At 35.5% G+C, this 23,938-nt stretch overlaps 1 protein-coding gene across 2 annotated transcripts in view; it reads left to right on the top strand.

Annotated features, from left to right (window-relative positions):
* Positions 1-23,938, top strand: part of Ns2 (nucleostemin 2) — a 208,449-nt gene that overhangs the window by 36,288 nt on the left and 148,223 nt on the right. For both annotated transcript variants that reach the window (XM_090391934.1, XM_090391935.1), the window contains exons 5-6: positions 10,499-10,597; positions 18,500-18,652. In XM_090391934.1, the coding sequence (XP_090248060.1) occupies positions 10,499-10,597; positions 18,500-18,652 (252 nt within the window). The remainder of the gene's footprint in view (positions 1-10,498; positions 10,598-18,499; positions 18,653-23,938) is intronic.

Below are 23,938 nucleotides of genomic sequence, written 5' to 3'. Positions count from 1 at the left end.
TGAAGTGGAGGTGAGTAGTCTATTGCATAACCTCAATGTCAATACATCCGTGGGATTGGATGGTATACCAGCTCGTGTCGTACAAGAAGCAGCTAAAGAATTGTCAGTGCCCTTGACCATTTTGTTTAATTTGAGCCTCAGGACTGTATCAGTCCCAAGGGGGTGGAAAGAGGGGAAAATAGTTCCACTGCATAAAGGTGGTTCCAAGGCTGCTGTTGAAAATTACTGGCCAATCAGCATAACAGGAATCATTATCAAGGTCTTAGAGAAAATAGTCAAGAGGAAAATACAAGATTGGATAGAAGAAAATGGGATACTGTATCGGGGACAGCATGGTTTTGTGAAGGGTAGGTCATGCCTCAGTAACTTGCTCACGTATTATAACACAGTGACGGCTGAACTGGATAAGGGTAATGGGTTTACAGTGATTCTACTGGACCTTGCTAAGGCCTTTGACAGGATACCACATGGAATTCTAATCAGTAAATTGCAGCATATGGGAATGGACATAGGGTTGGTGAGATGGATAGGCGGGTGGTTGACGGAGAGATATCAGAGAGTGGTTTACTCAGGAGTAGAGTCCACAAGACGGCCTGTGACTAGTGGTGTGCCACAAGGATCTGTTCTTGGACCACTGCTGTTTAATTTGTTCATAAATGATATAGGAAAGGATCTGAGAGGAACAGTTCATTTGTTTGCGGATGATGCGAAGTTGGGTAGGGCAATAGTGAATGCAGATGACGTCAAAATTTTGCAGGATGATTTGGATAGATTGGAGGTCTGGGCTAGGGAGAATGGATGTCAATTTAATGTGGCAAAATGTAAGGTTATGCATTTTGTGGTGAAAAGATTGGAGGCAGTTTACTGCATTGGTGGAACCGTGCTCCAGGAAATTGATGAGGCACGAGATATAGGAGTGTTGGTGGATAAGGAATTGAAATTTAGGGGACACATTGCAAAAGTGACCAAAACAGCTCATCAAATCACTTGGTTGCTGAAGAATACGTTGACAAGCAGAGACAAGCAGGTTATTGTTCCTCTGTATCGAGCCTTGATAAAACCCCATCTCGACTACTGTGCTCAGATTTGGTCACCTAGGTTTCTTCTTGATGGGGAGGAGGTGGAGAGGATCCAGAGGCGAGTGACCAAGATGATAGCAGGTCTGTGGAATGAACCGTATGAGAACAGGTTGAGGATTTGTGGGTTGCAAAAATTGGTTGATAGGCGGAGGAGGGGAGATATGATTGAGACATTCAAATTACTGAAGGGTTTCTATAAAATTAATTCAGAAGATATTTTTGAGAACAGGGCTGGTTGTGGGAGGACTAGGGGACATCCATGGAAACTGGGCAAAAGTGTGGTTAGTAAAGGTGTTAGAGCTGGGTTCTTTACTTTTAGAGTAGTGAATGAGTGGAATGCACTCCCTGAGTCTTTGGTGGGTGCTGTGACAGTGAATGAGTTTAAGGCGAGGTATGATAGATACTGTATGAATGTCGAATAGTTGTGATGAATATGATTTGGGCCTCCCTCGATGAGTCTAATGACTCCCTGGAGTTGCCCGTAATAATAGTAATAGTAATAAGTTCCTTACTTATACTGATTCAGAGTTACAGATGATGTCTGAGAAAATCCAGTGAAACTTTACACCAGTCAGGGGTTACAGACAATCTAAGTAAAACTTCCAATGAAATTGAGTGATTCAGAGATAGCATGTTGGCAGTGTATTATTCAACCAACGACAAGAATCATTTGTTTGTTGTAGTCTTTACTGAACAGATAGTTACAGTATTCTCGTATCTTTTTGAAATTTTTTTTTTATTATTATTGTACTGTGATATACAGTGTTAAATAATGGAAGTAAAAGACCAAATGATATGAGCAATGTATCTGCTCACAGGCATCATAAGACTGATTTCAATATGAAATTGAATATCATTAAGAATTATGAAGGCGATCATGGCAATGGCATTGCAAGCATATCACGACTTTGAACTGGCTATAGTGGCTGTGAGTACGATTGTTAAAGATGAGCTTGCATTAAAGTACATTTTAAATGAACTTGTTTAAACTTATGTGTTGGTCAGACATTCTAAAAAAAATTGAATAATTTTATTCCAGTATTTCACTTAACAATAACTTGTCAAGGGAAAAAAATTAACTTGGAAGACAAAGTAATTTAAATAAGAATACATAATGACATTTTACTCAAGAAAGAATTAAAATACATTTCCAATAACTTCGTTAATAATGATTACAATCCTAATAAAATAAACCGGTTGCTCTATCCCACACTTAAATATATTAGATAAGGAGTATCTGAAAAGATTATAAAAAAAAAATGCTCAGTAAATATCAGTTACAACCGTTATATAAATCAATATTAAAACTAGCTTCCCTTATTCATTCTCCAAAAAATGAAGTACATCCATTATCTAGTACTAGGAGTATGGGTATAGTATACGTTGTGTAAGAAACACAACGTATACTATACCCATACTCCCATGTTATGGATAGCCTGGCAGATTTTCAGCTAAAAGGAGAGAACACCAACATAATTAGATAGTCATGAACAATATTCAATATCATACGATACTCAAATTCGATTTGTATTGCCCTTTTGTCGTTTCACTGTAGACAGTTTAGTTTATTGTTATTAAATCCTGTCATCAATTGCACCAATTGTAGAAATAGGCTGCATGTAGATCACATTTCTATACTAAAATATAAGCACACAAATAAGACCTTAGAATATTGCTATGATAATTCTCATCTATTCTTAAAATTCAATCTTAACTTTCATAATAATTGAATAAATTGAGTCTTCATATACAAAAATGAAAACAGTTTAATACTAAGATACAAGTAATACAAAGAATATTCAACATTCTGAAAAATAAACTTTGACAACATAAAAATCATCTTAAGACTTAAAAAAAGATAATTAAATAAATCACACGTTATCTGGGTCCAAAACATGCCGCCTGCTAAAAAAAGAACATCTTTCTGTCTTGCATTCAGCTGCACTTCAAATGAAAGTTGAATGAAGCAACTTCTTTAACTCTTTGACGGAAACAATTCTTTTCTTGTAAATTGTTGGTAACTAAAGATTTCATATTAAGTAAGAGATATGAGAGTTGAGACTTGGATAATGAAATTCTTGATTTTATATTCTCGTTTTGAAATCCACTTTCATAAATTGCCTTCCAGAAAAGTCACGTAAAATGTTCCTTCTTCCTATTTTCTAGATGTACAATTTTTTTCCTCTTCCTATACGAAAGATTTCGTGAAAAAATAATCAGCCATTTAAAATTCAGATTGCTATATCTATTCTCTGAAACAGCTATTAAATCGTTACTGTTCTAATGGAACATTTAAAATCTGATGGACATTTCTCCATCTATATGAGAAATTTAATTTATGAAGCCCCATTGTTCTTTAATTTCTCACACAACTGTTATTCCAGTAACAGTTGTAATGGAACGGCTAATAGCTTTTAAAATGTCTTTTTCTTTCTTTCTTTCTTTATAAAATACTAGTACTAATGGATAACTAATACTAGTACTAAGTCATTCCTCTGACTTGTTCCATTATCTATATATCTCCTTGTCAGCTGTTTACTAGTTATTGTATTATTTTCACTTGCGCATGCTCCAGTGTGCATAACATTTGCAGTTTCTGCTTCAGTCATGAAGTGAGAGGAAACCACTGCTACCATTACTTATTAACTTCACAACACTGCTTGAAAGTGGTAAAATGTCACACCTTCATTGAACTAAGTGAACATCAACATTAAATTGTAACCCTTCTTTTGGAAATCTACTACATTTGCTTTGTTAAAAATTAATGCTATGTATAAACATCATATATTAACAAAAACACAACTACATAAAAGAAAAATTACAGTTTAATTTTATGTTTTTATTACAGTATGTTCTGCACTAACAAAAGTTATAGGTAATTAGAAACAGAATATTTAAGTTCACATTTATTTAATTAAATAAAAATACTATGGAACATCTGTATACATATACTAATGGTCTACAAGCTGTAACCTGTAAAATGTGAGCACTAAATTAATTCACTTAAATCATACAGTGATGGATTTTTGTAGCTGGGTAGACTTAAGTGAATTAATTTCGTGCTCACAATTTTAGAGGTTACAGCTTGTAGACCATTAGTATACTATACAGATGTTCTATAGTATTTTACTATAGTATATGTATAGAGATGTTCTATAGTGACTGTACTGTACTGTCTAGACAATAGATACTCTAAACAAATATGCCCTTGCAACTTGCTGATGTCAGTCTTAGTTCACCCACTTGGCACAGGCTAAATATAACTGGGTATACTAAGTTGGAATTGGTTAGAGTAATGTTGCAGTGGAAACGGAGAAATTATTAAATAAAATAAGTGACAAGTATGATTTATCATATAATTCATTCCAGTATAAGTCAAAAATTAACTATAAATTAGAACTTCTGAAAGCTAAAGTTTTGTGCACATAGTCACTAGGCATGTGTGCTCCCTTTTTGATAGGTTTGCATGTGCGTGGCTTAGAGAGAACATTGGTCATGAATCAATAATGGACAAAGTGAATTAGCATACCATGTGCTCAATATCCTACATGCAGTTAGATGGAGAAGGACTATTACTTTAAAAGACTACTATTCAAAAGAGACAGATTATTTTATTTCATTCTGGAAATCTGTTTATGCTTTGCAGAATACTCTTAACCTGAATAAGTATGGTTGCAAGAAAACTTCTAAATATCCTGGGAGACTGTAATTCTGTATTTAACTCAACAAAGAAAGGGAAAAAAAACTGTCCGTCTTTGACTGTGTCTACAGGGCATAGTTCAAAATAATTGAATGGTTGAATTTTTGTGTTCAAGTTCCTTTTACTTTGTCTTCCATGTCATCTTTTCCTTGACAGTGCTTCAGTTACTCTTATGGGAAATATTGGAATAAAAGTGTTCAGTTTTGTTATGCCTGTGAATAACCATTAAATTGATGATTTTTTAAAAATTTATTTAATACCCTTTACCATGAACCATTTATTTTAAATTTTCTTTTTTTATCACTTAACATCAAACATTTATATGGTAAATTTTTCTCAGATACCATCATCATCATCGCTCCAAATCCACCTTTATGCTGGGGGTGTCATTGTATTGCAGGCATCTCTCAAGTTCCGACCACAATTTGAAGTTCAACAGATTCAGATCAGGACTTCCAGATGGCCAATCAGATGGTGATGTGTGGTCAGGCACATTTACCTCCAGCCACTGTTATGTGGTTCTTACCTTATGTGTTTGGTCTTCAGTCTTGTTGGAAGGTCCATTGCTTACTGTGACACAAAGCATTGTTCAGGGACCATACCACAGGTTCCAGCATGGTGTCTTGATACACTTTGGTGGAGGTTTGACCTTTTTCTTGCAGAAATTCAACTTAGATACCCCCCCCCCCCAATACATCCTCTCCAAACCATCACTGATGCAGGGTGATGACCTCTCTGAATCCTGGATGCTATGGCACATACTGCTGTGCTAACATCCAGGGTATATACCCAATTTTTGACAGTTAAATGACTCAGCAGTTAAAATATTCTCATCTGTGAAGAAGATATCTCTCTCTGCTGTTTGCATACTGCCAGAGAAGTGCCTATTTTGTCATCCTTTGCCACATAAGTTGTGGTGTTAAGAAGTGTCCAGTACACAAGACTCTCACACAGGTCATCAATTAGTACACATGACATCATTTTTTGCGAAACATTTATCTCTCGTAACATCACTTTCTACATTCTCACAGGATTACGCAAAGGCGTTCCTTCACAACCCCCTCTTCACAAGCTGTTGCATTCTAACACAGCATGGTCGACCTGTTCTTTGGCAGTTAGATATGTCTTTTGTATTGTTATAATGGTTAAAAGTCCAATACACAAACATCCTCCTGATCCTGAGTGTTTTTAGCATGTTGAAAATAACAGTCTACAGTTCACATCTGAGAGCTGCTCAACTTTTATTCGCTTTAAAACTTTTTTACATGTTCTTCTTTTCAATCTCATCCCATCTTCCTTTTACCTTCTTTTACCTTGCGGTGCCGAGGGGTTTTATTAATCATCAGACCTCAAACCGTTCACAGGATAAGGTGGTCAGTCCTACACCCCGATGTATCCTATGTTCTGTAGTGTTGAGTTCTCACAGCCAGTTTGCTTGCTTTGCAGGATGAAAAACTCCAGAATAAACTGGGGAAAAAATCCTACTGTCCACGCCCAAGACCGACTAACTTGGCTATGGCTGAGAAAGATCCTTCAGATCCTCATGTCACTGACAGGAATCGAACCTAGGATACTCCTTCCCCAGGCATATGGTTGCGAAGCGCATAGCTACTAGGCCAACTGTGCTGACCTTCTTTTCAACATGAAATTCAATTTTATCCTGTTCAAGACTAAATGGTGATCACTTCCAATTTCAAATCCTCTGTACACTCTAGTGCCCTGCACCAGAGAGAAAACATCACTATCAACAATAACATAGTCAATGAGACTTTTCTTATTCCTTGCTTCTTTTCTCCATTTAAATTTGTGCACATTTTTATGTTGCGAAGCGCATAGCTACTAGGCCAACTGTGCTGACCTTCTTTTCAACATGAAATTCAATTTTATCCTGTTCAAGACTAAATGGTGATCACTTCCAATTTCAAATCCTCTGTACACTCTAGTGCCCTGCACCAGAGAGAAAACATCACTATCAACAATAACATAGTCAATGAGACTTTTCTTATTCCTTGCTTCTTTTCTCCATTTAAATTTGTGCACATTTTTATGTTGGAACATTGTGTTAATAATAACCGGTCCATGTCCTGAGCAGAAATCCAACAGATATTGCTATTATTATCTTTGCTCTTTTCTCCAAATTTTCCCAAAATATTTCTGAATGTCTGACAATCATTTGCTACTCTGCTATTTAGATTCCCAACAAGACCGGTTTTTCATTGTGTCAGTTGCTTTCTCTAAAGCCTCAAAAAATTCCTCCATTTCTACCTTAGTAAAATCTTCTGTGGGATCCTAGGCACAAATAAGTCTCATTGTCCAATTCCCCATTCTAATATTTGCCCACATCACTCTACTTGACATTGCCTGCCATTCAAGAAGATTAGCTTCGTATTTAGTGTTGAATACTATGGCTACTCCTTCTTTTCCTTGATTGTCATTGCCTGAATATAACATTTTGTATTTATTGCTCAGAAAGATCTCACCAGTTTTTGTCTTTTTTGTTTCAATCACCCCTATTATGTTGATCTGGTACTTATCCAGTTCCTCTGCTAGCTCCATTTCTTTGCAATTCAGGCATCTTATGTTGATAGTACCGATCTTGAACTCTGGTGATGTTCAGTCGGGGTGTGTTTTTGGATTTGTTCCAATAGCTAACTTTTCGCTGTTCTTCCTGGTTCTTTGGCAAAAACTACTGGACCTTGTTTAACCGGGCGATGCCCCTGCCGGCATGAAATTTTGTCATGTTGTACCATCATTTTATATTGTGGTTTTAAGAATTCAATATGGTCAGCTAAATCCCAAATTGCCAGCCCATTATCTTTCATTCATTATCCAGGTAGATACCTAACAGGGTGCACCAGGAGAAGGTGAGGATTCGCCATTAGGTCGGAAGCCCTGGTCAGTTCTCCATATTCCTTTAAAGGCTATGTGGCGGTCTCCTCTCAATATACAGCTTTGACCCTTATTCATTTTTTGTAGTTATAAAATGGATACATCTCCAAGAAAGTATAAAAAAAATTCTCTTTTTCAGCACACATCCATGACTCAAAGACAAATTGCCAGTGAGTGTGGTGTTGGTTTGGGTACTGTTAATGTGATTTTAAAGAGGTTAAGGGGAACAGGTACCTTTAATCCTGACAGAAAAGGAAAATGTGGGTGAAAAAGGAAAACTACACTTACTCAAGATTGTTTACTAATTAGGAAAAGCAAAATGAATCCAAGATTATCTGCTGTAGATTTAATAGAGACTTGGCAGCTAGTGGGATTAATGTTTCTGACATGACAGTCAATCAAAGATTATTGGAAGCAGGGAGGACTGCCCATAGACCAAAAAAGAAACAACTATTGATAGAGGCTATGCAGAAAAATATGCTGCAGTGGGCAAAATTCTACAAAAATTGGACTGTTGAAAAGTGGAAGAAGGTCATATTCTCAAATGAGAGCCATTTCTTTATCCAAGGAGAGTGAGTACCCTATGTTTACAAATCAGCAGCCGAGAAGACTTCTCCTGCCCACCTTGTTGAAGGTGGGCAGGAGAAGTCTTCTTTTTCCACACCAGTCCTCGTTTTTTCCACACCAGTCAAAACAACCCCAGAACAGGAGAAGATGTTCTGGGGTTGTTTTACACATGACAGTCCAGGATCACTTGTGCTTGTTGACAGTATGATGAAAAGTGACCAATATGTAAAAAACATAGGTGAAAAGAGTGGTTCCACAGATCCAGAAAGACAAAGAACTCATCTTCCAACAGAATCTTGCTGTATGCCACACTTCAAAAATAGTGAAAGAGTTCCTCAAAAATCATAACATCCAATTGCTTCAGGGCCAGGTAACTCGCCTGGCTACTGAAGCAATAGTGGGCCATAGTGAAAAAGATTTGGAAACTTAAATTGTGATACAAAGGTTTTGAGATGCAGAAATAAAAAAAAATGTATTGATAGAGTTGGTAGAGTCCATACCTAAGCAAATTAATGAATGTATTAGGAACAGAGGAGCACATATAAATTATTAGATAAAGTTTGAGTTTAATTTTTGTGCTTATTTTCTTGCAATTAAAATTTTTCTTTAAAATATGAGTATTTGGATTAATTTTGTTTGCTTCTGTATATAAACTCCTTGCATTAATTATATCGTATTGATTTTTCACAGAACTTTAGTACTCTCTAGAACTGTAGAACTCTAGTGCTCTCTTGTTTCTTGCAGCACTAGCTGAAAGAATAAACTGTACACATGCACTCTCAACTAGATTTTTAAATATAATTACATTTCTTTCTCTTTGGCAAACAGTAATCAGCTATGAAACTAATAAACTTAAATTTCGTTTCATTCTCATGTATTATTCCATTATACCAAATTTTTAAATATTTGCATTGCATGTTAACTTAACACACAAATCTCTTAACTTAATTTCCATTGTAATTTATTTATTTATTTTTTTAAACCAGAAGAAACATTACTGTTACTTCATTCTCAGATATGGTCAAAGACTAATATAGTTGACCTGGATAGTTAAGCTCAAATTCCACCTTGGAAAAATTATTACAATATTACACTTTGTGCCACAATTGTTTGTGAGAGTTCTTTAGGTAGTAGATGATTTTGATCAGCTGGTGGTCTCAATGAAATATAGACAGCAAAGCTCCTCAGAAACAAGTGTACCTTAACAGAGAAAGAATTAAGGAAGTCAGCAATTTCGAGTACCTGGGATCCATTATTAATGTGAAGAATGGCTGTTTGGAAGACATCAGAAGAAGATTAAGAATAGCTAAACAGCAGCAGCTAGAGACCTGTCTAAAATCTGGAAGGATGGATCTGTCTCCCTAGGAACAATTTGAGAATTCTGGAGGCGGCTGCTTTTTTCCATTAGCAACTTATGGATGAATTTTGAGCTTTGTCAAAAATTTTGAACCTAAAGAAGTCTAACAGGAAAAGGACATCTGCTTTTGAGATGTTGAGGATATCATATACTGAAAGGTGGTCAAATGAATGGGTGCTAGAAAGGAATGGCAGAACTTTAAGGCTCCTTAAAGCTATTGACAGAAGAAAGCTGAAATATAATTATTATATTTCAGCTTTTTTATATTTCATCACTGATTATATTTGTTGAATTATATTTCAACACTGAAGATCAGTCACTTCAGACACATTGAAAGGATGAAGGGGTAAACCTTCAGTGAGATAGATGAATGGTGTGTCTGAAGTGACTGATCTTCAGTGTTGAAGCCTCCTGAAGGGCATACAACCACCTGGCGTGGACTGGTTTGGCATATCGCTGAGGAACAGAGTGACCATATGGTCACTCTGTTCCTCAGTGAATAGATGCTGGTCTCATACTAGAGGTTTTGTCAAGCTGACATGTTTTCAAAAAGTTCTATGTTAAGTTTCTAAAGCAGGGCTCTCTCAGATTATCTAATTAAAATACAATAATAAACACAAAAAAGATACAATACAATAAAAATACCATTTAAAATGTTCAGATAGGTGAAAGAGTGGTGAGTTCGTTGTTATAGTAAGATAACTGAGCTAGTCATCTGATGTCAGTAACAGATAACGAGATTAATTTGTATAATTAATGTGTTAATTATGACATCGTATATGCAGATTGTTAGAAATCAGATGGTCATAATATACTTACTGTATATTTCAGTCCATTTATTTAGTTTCTAGTGTCTAATTTTAAAGTTATATATAATGCATCAAATTATTTTTATTTTTTTTTAAGCATGCAAGAGTTCATATTTTAGATACGGAAAGCTTTGAATCAACCTTTGGTCCTAAAGCACAGAGGAAGCGACCACATTTAAAAACTAGTAGTCTTGAGGTAGTATCAGTGTAATTTTATTATTCCTGTTGATATTTATAAGTATTTTATGTTTTATTATGAATCAAATCAATTATATTCTACAGGGTGGCCCATAGGTCATGGAATATTCTCTAGAAAGGGCCTGTCTTTGTGAAGCTAAAAATGGAAGGCATTTACATTATGTGGTTTTTCATAACTAATAAATACTAGTTGTTTTCAGTATTGAATACTAGTTGATGTTAAAAAAACTTTGCTTCACAAAGACAAGCCCTTTCAATAGCATGTTCCATGACTTATGGGCTATCCTGTATTAAAAATAGACAAGAGTAGTAAAGTACTAGAAAATTAAGTTTTTGTGGTTTTTTTTAAGGATTATGAAATTGAAAAGGAATCACAGATAGAAGAATAGAAACAAAGGAAAACCAAGATAGAAAAATTGCAAAAAAAATGTCATGAGAATTTTATTTGCCATTTCATTAATAACTTATCTATCATCAGTGGCAGTGAGGAGTATACTTTAAAACCCTATATATTGAGGAAGCATAACGACTAAGAACACAGATGTCAAAATAAACTGAAAATTCCTAATCTAGCTGTCATTTCATTATTTCTCATAAGAAAATTATAATTTTTTCATAAGTACAATTAAAAAATTATAGTTTTCTTATGAGAAACAATGAAATGATATCTAGATTAGGAACTTGCAATTTATTTTGACATTAAGATAAACTATTGTTCTAATGATTTTATGATAAATTTTCTTTATACTTTTCTTTCAGACTTCAATCAGAAAGCTTTCCAGAAATATATGCAGAGAAGATTGGAGTAAATATGTTAAATCATTAGAGCATGATATCACTGGACCACAAAGAACAGGTTTTAAAATTTTCAGACAGCTGCAAACAACAGAAAATGACCAATTAAGAAATAATCTAATTTCCATAGAGGATTGGATAGAACACTACAAAATATTGTGGAATGAAAAGAAAACAATGACAAAACTCACGAAACTGAAGATATCAATATACAGGAAAGTAAAGAAGAAATAGTAATGGAAGAATTAGAAAAAGTATTTAAAAAATCAAGAAATAGAAAAAGCCCGGGCCTAGATGGAATATGCGTTGAGAAATTATACAGGCATTACTCTTTTAATTACAGCATCTAAACTATATGCAAATATCTTAAAGAATCTAATTAAATACACAAAATTATGTAGAAGAAGAACAGTGTGGTTTTAGAATAGGGAGAGGATTCACAGATGCCTCTTTTGCAATGCAACAGATCATGGAAAAAAAGAAAAGACTTTAACCTGCCCACTTTCCTTCTATTTATTGACTATGAAAAAGCGTACGATAACTTGAACAGTAATCTACTCTGGAAAATATACAAGATGATAAAATACCTCCTCAACTATCAAAATAATAAAAAGTCTATACAAAGAAACAAAAATTTGCAGATGGAACATTATCAGAATCTATAACCATCAATAAAGGACTGAGACAAGGCTGTGGCTTATCCACAATTCTATTCAACATTTATATAAACAGAATCCTAAAAGAATGGAAAATAACTGTCAAAGATGGAATTAAATTAACAAATAATATACAGCTAAATACAATACTTTATGCAGATGATCAACTATCATCTAATATCAAATTCAGAAGATAAACTCCAAATTGCAACTAACCACCCTAACAATAAAATAATAGAACAAGTTATGGAATTCAAATATTTAGGAAATATAATTTTGTAATTCAATACTGATTCGCAATTGGAAGAAAGACTACAAATTTATAATAGAATGAATGGCATAATCAAAAGAAATTTTGGAAAACACATGACTAAAGAAACTCGATTAAGATGAAATTACATATATGACCTCTAAAACATCTCTCAAATTTGGAAGTGCAACTTGGATTCTAAAACAAAAAACAGACAAAGATTGGAAGCAGCACTGATGAAGTTTCTAAGACCTCTCCTGGGACTCACTAGATTAGATAAAAAGAAAAACAGAAATAAGAGAACGATTACATTCAAAAAATATCATACAAGAAAGAGAAGAATACCAGCAAATTTGGCTACACGACATAGAAAGATTGAATAACAATAGGATTCCTAAACTAGCACTAGAATATAAACCTACAGGAAGAAGAGACCATGGACATCCAATATTAAGATGGAAAGATCAACCTCATCTGCAGAGCAGGAACAGGATATATAAAGCCTATACCTAAATTGTTCAAATGATGAAGACAACTTTTCTTTCACTTTTCTTATCATGATTTTTTCCTTGTTTCTTCTGTTCCTTTGTTATTCTTAGGAATATTTGTTATTCACTTCACATTATAGTGATACAGTTCCTTAGAGATAGAAAAAAGTTTAATTACATGTCATCTTGCAACAATTCTATGGACAGTATATGGAAGTATATGAATTATACTTCCACATCTCCTTCACTAACATTAACATAAACATTAATGGCATGACAACCACCTGTGATCACTTATTTCTTACCTCGTTTGGTATCCTCTGCAACTATTTCGCCTCATTCCATCCTAACTATATTCTGTGTAATCCTTTCCATAAGAAGGGCAGAACATGTCTGTCAGATATGATATTCCATGCTAGAGATTACTAAACCCTGAATTTTCTTCTGTGTGATCTGCTCTATCAGATCATCTAGAGGTAGATCTCTTGTCTTTAAAACTGCTCTCATAATTGCATTCACTGTGCCTGTTCTCTTTGATTATTTATCTCTGATTTTCTATAGTCTACCAAAATCATGAAATCATCTTCCTTGAAGACCTCAATGTCCATAATTTAAAGGTGAAGCTATAAGGTAAGCCAAATTAGTTTCTGTCAGTAACGATATAATATATTGTTAACTTACCAGTGAGAATACCAGATAATTCTCATCATCACATGTATGGTTCCTTTTATTTAATTAGTTATCTTTCCAAATGTACTGTAGATTTTGACTCTTCTCTTAGCAATTCTGACCATAACTTTTTTCATATTTCTTTTTCTACAGGTTGACCTTCACTCACCCCAATCTCAGCCTTATGTCTTTTGGCACTACATTGGCACCAATTTGGGATGACCTCTGTGATTTCCATGCCTCTTGTCTGTTGTCTGATTCCCTCTCCTAATTCAAATGCCTGCTGCAACTGAATAACTGAAGGCCCATCAATTCTTTAATGAGGGCCTTCCTTCTCCACTCTCTCCACACAAAACTCCCAGCCACTATTCTAGTTTTGGTTGGAATCTCTTACTTCATTTCTCTCACAAATAATGGATAGGGTCATTAGCAGTCAACTTCTTCACTACCTGAAGGCCCATCAATTATCATTTATCAGTATGGATTCTATTACTTATTTTCCACAGCAGATATCCAAGCCAACCTCACCCACCATTGGGCATGAGCCCTGCCTGTAAAAGATTAGAGAAACTCATGTGGTCATTCTTGATGTGTCCAAGCTCCAATCATTTGTTCAGGTCTAGCAATGAAGCCTACTTACTAAGCTGTCATCTTATGGCTTCCCTTCTGTTCTCTGATTGGATCAACAGTTCCTACTTTGGTCACTCATCCTCATTAGATTTCTCTATCATTCTGGGATACCCCCATGTCCCTGTGTTTTTGGCTACATTCTTGCTCCTATACCTTAATGACCTTCTCTTACTAACCTGATATCCTGTCCATAGTTTGCTAATGGTAGCACTTCTCTTTTTTTTTTTTTTTATTTATTTATTCAGCAGTCATTGTAGTTCTTGAGTGAATCAGACTTCCAAGATCTTCCGTAACCAGTGTCTTAAACACCGATTTCTGTGAAGAAGTGTAAGATAGTGCATTGCATAAGAATGGTAGTAGAATGGAGGCTTCAAACTACAGGCCAGTGTTCTTCAGTGGGGTGAAGGTAATCTAGAGAATTTTAATATTACTAAACACAATCCAGTTCTTATATCTCAGAAGAAAGATTTTATCTAATTTCCCTATACTTCATCATCATCATCATCATCATCAAATTCCTGCCATGTACCCTCAAGGGGTGTACAGGATATGACAGTACTACATGAAAAAATTACATCATTACTAACTTCCTATCTACAATTTTCCTCCAAATCAGTCTGTTACTTGTCAAGACTCCAACATTATCAGATCTTATATTTCTATCGTCTAAGGCACTTTGTACCGTATCAATCCACCTATATCTTGGTCTTCCTCTGGGTCGTTTTCCTGCCAACCTGGCAGAGAACACTTGTTTTGCTAATCTTTCCTCTCCCATTCTATTTAAGTGACCATACCATCTGAGATTAGCTCTGCTAACGCATTCCTGGATGCTGACAATGTCAAGTTCTTTCCTAATATCCTCATTTTTAATATGATATTGCCATTGATGCCATCTGTTCACGCCTCTAATCTTTCTCAGGACTCTCATATCTGCAGTCTCTAGTCTTTGGTCAAGTGTTTTACTTCTGACCCAGCTCTCAGATCCATAAGTTAAAATTGGTTTGAACACAGTCTTGTATACAGCTAATTTAGTGTTCCGACTAATTTCTTTCTTATTCCATATGAATTTATTCAATTGACTTCCCACCATACCAGCTTTGCTGATTCTGTTGTCTATTTCTATATTTAGTTTACCATCTTCAGTAAAAATTGTGCCTAAGTAGCTGAAATGTTTTACTTGTTCCACAGGTTCTCCATTCACAACACAGTTGACATTTTCAATGATTCTGCCTATTTTCATTGTCTTTGTTTTTTTATTCCATACCATATCTATTACAACAGCTATTCAATTTAGTCAGAGAATCTTGCAGACTTGTAGCGGATTTATTTAGAAGTATAACATCATCCGCATAAAGCAAAGAGCTGACATTAACATCTCCAATTTTGATATCAGGTTTAATACCACATTCCTTCATAATATGATCCATATAGATAATGAATAACAGAGGGGATAATGTACATCCTTGTCTCACACCAGATTTAACATTAAACCATCTTCCTGTAGTTCCTTCAATTCTAACTGCTGACTCACAACTCAAATAAAGACTAAGTATTGCTTGATATAATGCCCCATTGACACCATATAACTGCAGCGTATTGAATAGCTTCTCTCTTGGCACCTTGTCATATGCCTTTTCCAAATCGACAAAACTTAAATACAGATCTTTGTTATATTCCCATGCTTTCTCGACTATTTGTCGTAAAGTGAAGATCTGATCCTGACAGCCTCTATTTGGCCTGAATCCAGCTTGTTCTTCACCAAGCTTTTCTTCCACAATTCTTCTCAACCGTTTCTCAAGTATACTTGCATAGATCTTGCCAGGAACACTCAGTAGGGAAATACCTCTGTAATTCTCACATTCAGTTTTATTTCCCTTTTTATATATGGGTACTATGAGAGCTCTACTCCAATCATCGGGAATTCGTCCCTCTGTCCAGGCTTTCTGAACTATGCAGTGCAGCCACTGTAAGACTCTTATACCACCATACTTCAGCATTTCTGGTCGAATATCATCTACTCCTGCTGCCTTTCCACATTTCAAGCCTTTGATGGCTTTTTCTACTTCAAGTATGGATATGTATTCCTGACTGCATGCCTGGTCAGTGTTGTTTATCACTGTGCTGTCATCACTGCTTGTTTCATTTAGCAGTTTTTCAAAGTAATTACTCCATACTTCAAGGATATCTTTTTCTCCTGTTTTCATTTCACCTTTATCATCTCTAATTCCTTTTACAGCACTCTTTCCTCCATTCCTAAGCTTCTTCAACAACCTCCAGAATATTTTGCCACCTTCTTGATATTTATTTTCTATATTCTTGCCAAAGTCCTCCCATGACTTTTGTTTAGCTAGTTTTACACACTGTTTAGCTTTCTTACATTTGTCTCTGTATTCTGTAAGAGTAAAAGCTGACTTATTTGCCAGGAACTTTTGATATGCTTTCTTCTTTTCCTTCACTGCCTCTTTAACTTCCTGTGTCCACCAGGGAGTTCTGATTTTTTTATCTTTGCACACAACCTCACCACATGCCTCTCTGGCAGAATCAATCAATGTTTCCTTCAGAGTTTGCCACTGAATCTCCAAGGTTTGATTCCTGTTCAAACTCTTTCATTTTCTTTTCAATAATATTTCTGTATTTTAGTCTACAGTTTACATCCGAGAGCTGCTCAACTTTTATTCGCTTTAAAACTTTCTTACATGTTATTCTTTTCGATATGAAATTCAATTTTATCCTGCTCAAGACTAAATAGTGATCACTTCCAATTTCAAATCCTCTGTACACTCTGGTGTCCTGCACCAGGGAGAAAACATCACTATCAACAATAACATAGTCAATGAGACTTTTCTTATTCCTAGCCTCTTCTCTCCATGTGAATTTGTGCACATTTTTATGTTGGAACATGGTGTTAGTAATAACCAGTCCATGTCCTGAGCAGAAATCCAACAGATATTTGCCATTATTATTAGCTTTGCTCTTTTCTCCAAATTTTCCCAAAATATTTTTGTATGTCTCACAATCATTTCCTACTCTACTATTTAGATCCCCAACAAGGACCAACTTTTCCTTTTTCATTGTGTCAGTTGCTTTTTCTAAAGCCTCAAAAAATTCCTCTACTTCTACCTTAGTAGAACCTTCTGTGGGACCATAGGCACAAATAAGTCTCATTGTCCAGTTCCCCATTCTCATATTTGCCCACATTACTCTACTTGAGACTGACTGCCATTCAAGAAGATTAGCCTCGTATTTTGTGTTGAATACTATGGCTACTCCTTCTTTTCCTTGATTGTTATTGCCTGAATATAACATTTTGTATTTATTGCTCAGAAAGATCTCACCAGTTTTGGTCTTTTTTGTTTCAGTCACCCCTATTATGTCGATCTGGTACTTATCTAATTCCTCAGCTAGCTCCATTTCTTTGCCATTCAGGCTTCTTACGTTGATAGTACCGATCTTTAACTCTGGTGATGTTGAGTTGGGGTTTGTTTTCAGATTTGTATACTTTTGATAGTATTCTCTCTTTAGTCAAGTTCTTGGTACAAGCATATTAATTCTTGGCCTCAGCTTCCAAAAAAGCACTACTTCCAGACAACTCTTAACACTTGTTAAATCCCAAATCTGCATAACCTTAGAGTACTGTTCTCGCATTTGAGATGATGTGTCAAAAAACTTCCCTAAAAATGATCGATGCTGTTGAGAAGAATGAAATCTGCTTAATAGATTCTTCAGTGTCAAAGCTACGCTCTTGATCTGCCAGTAAAGATTTAGGAGTAACATTGCATATGATGCTGTTGATGTTCATAATCCTGAAGTATTTGCCACTGAAAATGCCTCAGGATAATAAAATAACATCTCTTCTATGATAAAGATATTCTTATAATCTATTTTTCTCTGATTTAATGGACTATCGACTTCAGTAGCAGTGTGTCAAAATGTTGGACTCCCTGTAATAAGCCTTACTCACAAACATGATTATACAGCTGATAAATACATTAACCAAATTTTACAAAGAAGCTAGTTTACATTTCTGCATTATGCTTTTGGTGGGTATTTTCAAGTCTGCCCTACCAAACTGATTGCCACCATTCCTTCACTAAACATTTAAGGATGTGTATAACTGCTTGTTGGCATCCATATACAGTTCACCTCAATCTTACTGTACTACTTCACTCTTCATTTCATCTACTTCTGTTCTTTGCAACAACCTTCCCCATACCATTGTCTTCAATGACTACAATTACCACCTCTTCAAGAAACATATGAACAGATTCTTTTTTCTGTGTTGTCATTTGCCATACACAGTGCTATTGTTTGTTGTAAATGTTTGGCTTCTCATATGTGTGTACATAGAGAGGTGATATTAAAAAAATTGTATTGTTTGTTCTGTCACCAGATGTCCCTGTAATTTTTTTCAGCAACTTATTGTTGATGCTGCACAATCTACAAAGAAATACGATGTCTCCAAAGATGGTGATTTGGTTGATGATAATGCAGAGCCAAAGCAAGAAGCTAAGGAGATGATCATGTTTAAAGGACAGTCAAAACGCTTATGGAATGAACTATATAAAGTAAGTCTAAGTGTTTAAAGTTTGAAACATTTCTTTAATATTAATTTTTAGAAAAACTAGCATGATTAACTAATTATATGAAGAGCCAAAGGCTTCAATTCGGCGACATGAACTTATTTAAGTTAAGGAATATTGCATCCCATATTGTTTCTTAGCTGAATAAGAAACTCAAAGAATTTCATGCCGAATATAGAAACTATATAAAGTTTGGCGATTCCAAGCATTAAGCAAATACCTGGATAGTCAGCATCTGACCCATTTGGTAATGCAAACTGAGGCAACTTATAGACAGGGTGGAGCAAGCTCCGATCACTATTCTTGGTATTTACCCATAATGTGAACTTAGCTCCTAGGAGCTGTATTACTGTTCTACATTATGAGAGAAGGTCACTACCCAGACCAGTTTTGACCTTTATTGAGGTCTCATCAGTGAGTAGGTAGACCTAGTTAATACCAAGTTTGTAGGAACAGAACTTACATCCCTTCTATGAGAATTGCCAAGAAGGTGTCCTAATAAATTACTAATTATATGAAGAGCCAAAGGCTTCAATTCGGCGACATGAACTTACATACCAAGTTTGTAGCGAACTAGTTCATGTCGCCGAATTGAAGCCTTTGGCTCTTCATATAATTTTTTTAATTGTTTTTTAGGTACCATGAGATGGCAGCACTTATTGTTAGCCGTCCCTTCACTGTGTGCCGCTTAATTAGTGATAGCCTTAGGTCAGCTATCTAATGATTGGCTTCCAGTGAAGATTGAACTGCCCACTCAGTCTCCAAAAGTTAGACAGGGCTAAAACGGCCTTGCCTATTCCTTATACAGGAATAAAAAGGCATTAGCTGTTTTTTTTTTTTTGTTGTTGTTGTTTTTGTTTTTTTTTTTACTCATAAAGGGTTGCAACCCTTTGGAAGTAATATAGTGCATTACTAACATGGATGGACTAAGTATTTTTTTTTTCTATTTTTATTAATTTTTTATTCATTTCTTTACTTGGTCCAGAAATCCTTGCTCTCTGGAGACCAAACATGGAAGTTTTGCAAGCCGCTTCCAGCCTCCAGTAAGCAAGATGGTGGTGGTCACACAAGGTAATGAAGTTCATCTACCATCCAGAGACATCCACAAATATTCATACCAATGGTGGGATTTGAACTTGCAGCTTGCTGGTCAGAGAGTGGATATGTTAATCACAAAGACTTAGGACCTCAGCTAGGTTTGTGTGCACATACATGCATGCCACTATATTAAAAAATAATTTAAGAAAATAAAACTAAGCAATACAATTAACTGATAACAGTTTTCAAAATTTTAGACATGACAATCATCATTGAGGTTTGGGCAGTGGAGGACCTCAGCACTTTCTTTAAAAAGATGTTCAAATTTATATGTATCAACTCTGCAATAATTTAGCTTAATTACTTTTGGCCAATCCAAAAATTACTGAAAAAATCATCGGTTAATTTTTCTTACTCCCATAGAATCTCCATTCTTTATATCAGAGGTACTTCTGAACATGTATTTTGTATCCTTAGGAAATTTCATCTTTCAACCATGCTTAAACCTTTTCTGCTACCTGGAGTCTATTCAGTTCCATGTAATTGCTAATTAATTTACTTTTGGAAATAGGCTGATCCATCGCAAAATGCATTTTTGAATACCAGTCCTATGTTGAATCCAAAAAATATCACACATCATGCCCAAAATTTGGAAGTTTGTGATCAGTAACTGTATGCAAGTTTTTTCCCATTTGTATTTATATATATAATTAAACACACACACAGTCGCACATCTGTTTCAAATTCTTATAGTACTATATATATATTATAGTATTATAAAAAAAAAAAAAAATCAGCTAACGCCTGTTTATTCCCGTATACGGGAGTAGGCGAGGCCATTTAGCCCTATCTAACTTTTGGAGACTGAGTGGGCAGTTCAATCTCCACTGGTACCCAATCAGAGACAGATGGCCCAAGGCTATCACTAATTAAGCGGTACGCAGTGAAGAGAGACGGCTCAAATGTGCCGCCATCTCGTGGTCCCTAACCCTAACACAATATATTTAATGTCTGAAATAATGTGGGTTCTACGGTCGATTTTCTTGAGTTTACAGGACGAAAAACCCTAGTTTCCGGGAGGAAAAACCTGCTTGCCCGTGCCAGAGATCGACTAACTCGGGAACCGGTCGAAAAAAGGCTTAGAAAAATTTCCTCTAGTCGCCGACTAGACTCGAAACCAAGCCTTCCTTCGTGCGGCCAAGCGCGGCGGTGTGCAAACGCCACATCCGCTGAGCTACACAGGCTCTGTAGTTATAGTATAGTATATAGTAATTATAGTATTATATATATATATATATATATATATATATATATATATAACAATTTGTAGTATTAACTCGGTACTGGGATATGTTCATATTTATATATACTGACTATAACCGAGACTAGAATAGCAATTAAATTTATTCAAAACGCAACATGTTTCATCGGATTGCCCGACTTCTTCAGGCATGAGAACATAGAAAGCAAGTAAACACTATAAGAAACATCGTATCACTATAAAACGACTATTATAAAATCAGTTCGCTTTGAATTGTAGCTACAGTCCGTGTTGAAGTTCTATTGTTAAGTAGCTGCGTGCGTCTGATTTCACGCGTGTTCCAATATCGGATAGCAGAGCTGAAAGAGTGGTAGATTATAGCTGAGGTATTATTTATGTGATGAGGGTCCATAACAATTTCCTTAGACTCGATTATGCGTCGCACCACCTCGTCACGGCATATATGAAGGTTTGAGGTTGTTGTCCAGTTTATCTTAGCCATATTTTTGGTTTAAGAGTAGCTGAGGAGATTGCCTTTTGTTCGAAATCTTCAAAAAAGATGTTAGCTAATATTTCGAACAAAAGGCAATCTCCTCAGCCACTCTTAAACCAAAAATTTGGCTAAGATTTGTAGATGACATATTTCTTATCTGGGACCATGGCACCGATAACCTTCAGTCTTTTTTAAATCATTTAAACAACTTCCACCAAGATATCAAATTAACAATGGAGGTTGAAGAAAATGGATCTCTTCCCTTCCTAGACATAAGACTTATTAAGTCATCTGATTCTATTAAAATATCAATCTTTAGAAAATCTACACACAGATAGATACCTGCATGCGTCCTCGCATCACTATCCTGCACAGAAAGTGGGTATCATCTCAACCCTATCACATCGTGCTAGATCTATACTGTCAGATGATGAAGATCTGAAAAATGAACTACAACATCTACAAAGAACCTTCACACATAATGGCTACTCGTCGAAAACTATTAATAAGCATCTATACCACTGCCATCAAAACAACTCAGAAACACAAGACAATCCAAAAGGTTATATCTCCTTACCATATATCAGCTCGCTCTCCACGAAACTAAGAAGAATTTTAAGAAAGTTCAACATAAAAACCTGTTTCTCTACTCTTCCTAAACTAAGATCGATTTTAAGCAAATACAAACAAGCTCACAACCATCTACAATTCCCAGGAGTGTACAAAATCACGTGTGACTGCGGGAAGCAATACTATGGCCAAACTGAAAAATCCATCCTCCTATGTCTAGAAGAACACCAGAGAGATATTGCCTACAAAAGAACTAGAGCAAGTGCCCTGTCAAGCCATGTACTATTTTCAGTAAACACAAATGATGAAGGCCGTCAACATGAGATAAACTGGACAACAACCTCAAACTTTCATATATGCCGTAATGAGGTGGAGCGACGCATAGTCGAGTCTAAGGAAATTGTTATGGACCCTCATCACATAAATAATAACCTCAGCTATAATCTACCAGACTCTTTCAGCTCTGCTATCCGATATTGGCACATGCATGAAATCAGATGCACGCAGCTACTTAACAATAGAACTTCAACACGGACTGTAGCTACAGTTCAAAGTGAACAGATTTTATAATAGTCGTTTTATAGTGATACGATGTTTCTTATAGTGTTTACTTGCTTTCTATGTTCCCACGCCTGAAGAAGTCGGACAATCCGATGAAACATGTTGCGTTTTGAATAAATTTAATTGCTATTCTAGTCTCGGTTATAGTCAGTATATATAAATATGAATATATACACACACACACACACACACACACACACATCTCGCTGTGTGTGTGTGTGTGTGTGTGTCTCTCTTGACTGCACATAAAAAGGAGATAACATTCTTCATATGTCTACATTGTTTTTGTTTGAATTTCCCATTTCAATTTTATTACACTGATGATGAAGGAACTTAAACTGAAATATTTATAATTAATTACAATTAATTACTTCTTAACTTGATAGTATCGAGTTAAGAAGTATGTTATAGAGCTATGATAGCAGATAATCAGCAGGGGATTCAATGTGTAGAAGAAATGAATGTCAGTTTTTGAAGTTTATGGAGGTTTTTTTTTTTTTTTTTTTTTCCCGGAGTGAGTTCAGGAGCTTGGAGAAATTATTTATTAGGGTGAGACCTAATCCATAGAGTCAGGGAAATAATTAAAGTATCATGGGGGGATGGTGAAAATGTTTGTGTGTGTGTAAATTCGGCTATGTATGCAAACATGATAATGGTATATGTCATTGGGCATGGTTATGTATCTGGAAAAAGGGTGGAAATATTTGCCTTGGATTTGGACCTCTGAATGTATCTGGTGCTGGAAAAGAGAAAGTTGCCCACCTGAGCCAAGCAGACTGTAAATTTTAGTATAAGAGAAAGCTAGGTGGTAACTTGTTATGTCTATATACAAATGCCATTAGCATCAGGAACAAAGGGTGGCTTTGGTGAATATGTTGTGGCCTAAAATTGGCATTAGTGAAATCTGGCTGTCAGAGATAGATGTTGTATCTGTGATCATGTATTAAGTGAATGACAGAAGAGATAGGAGACAAGAGGAAGTACTGCTAATGATAGCAGATGACTTGAGTCCAGTTTGGGTAGAAACTCACAACAGCAGTAATGGTACTGTGTGACGACAGATGCAAGATCCCCTCGACACTTCTGCGTATGGCAGAAGAAGGCGAATCCATTTCAGTAATAGGGTAATCAGTGCATTTCATGGGATGAGTGTTTATTATTATATGTTGAAAAATTAGCTTTTCTTTTGTGAAAATTCTAGTTTTTAAAGTGGTAACTATTTTGCTTATATAACAGTTGGAAAATTTTATGTACAAAGCACATGAATTTGCATGTTGATAAAAATTTGTATATCGCCTTATTCCTTTCTCCTCTTTAACATGAATTGACTCTTCTTGGCACATTGCCA

Source organism: Typopeltis vanoorti, chromosome 4, assembly GCF_054136105.1.
Source record: "Typopeltis vanoorti isolate ZY-2024b chromosome 4, IOZ_Tvanoo_1.0, whole genome shotgun sequence".
Lineage (NCBI taxonomy): Eukaryota > Metazoa > Arthropoda > Arachnida > Uropygi > Thelyphonidae > Typopeltis > Typopeltis vanoorti.
Note: the sequence above shows the minus strand (reverse complement) of the source record. Positions and strands in the feature narration are given on the sequence as shown.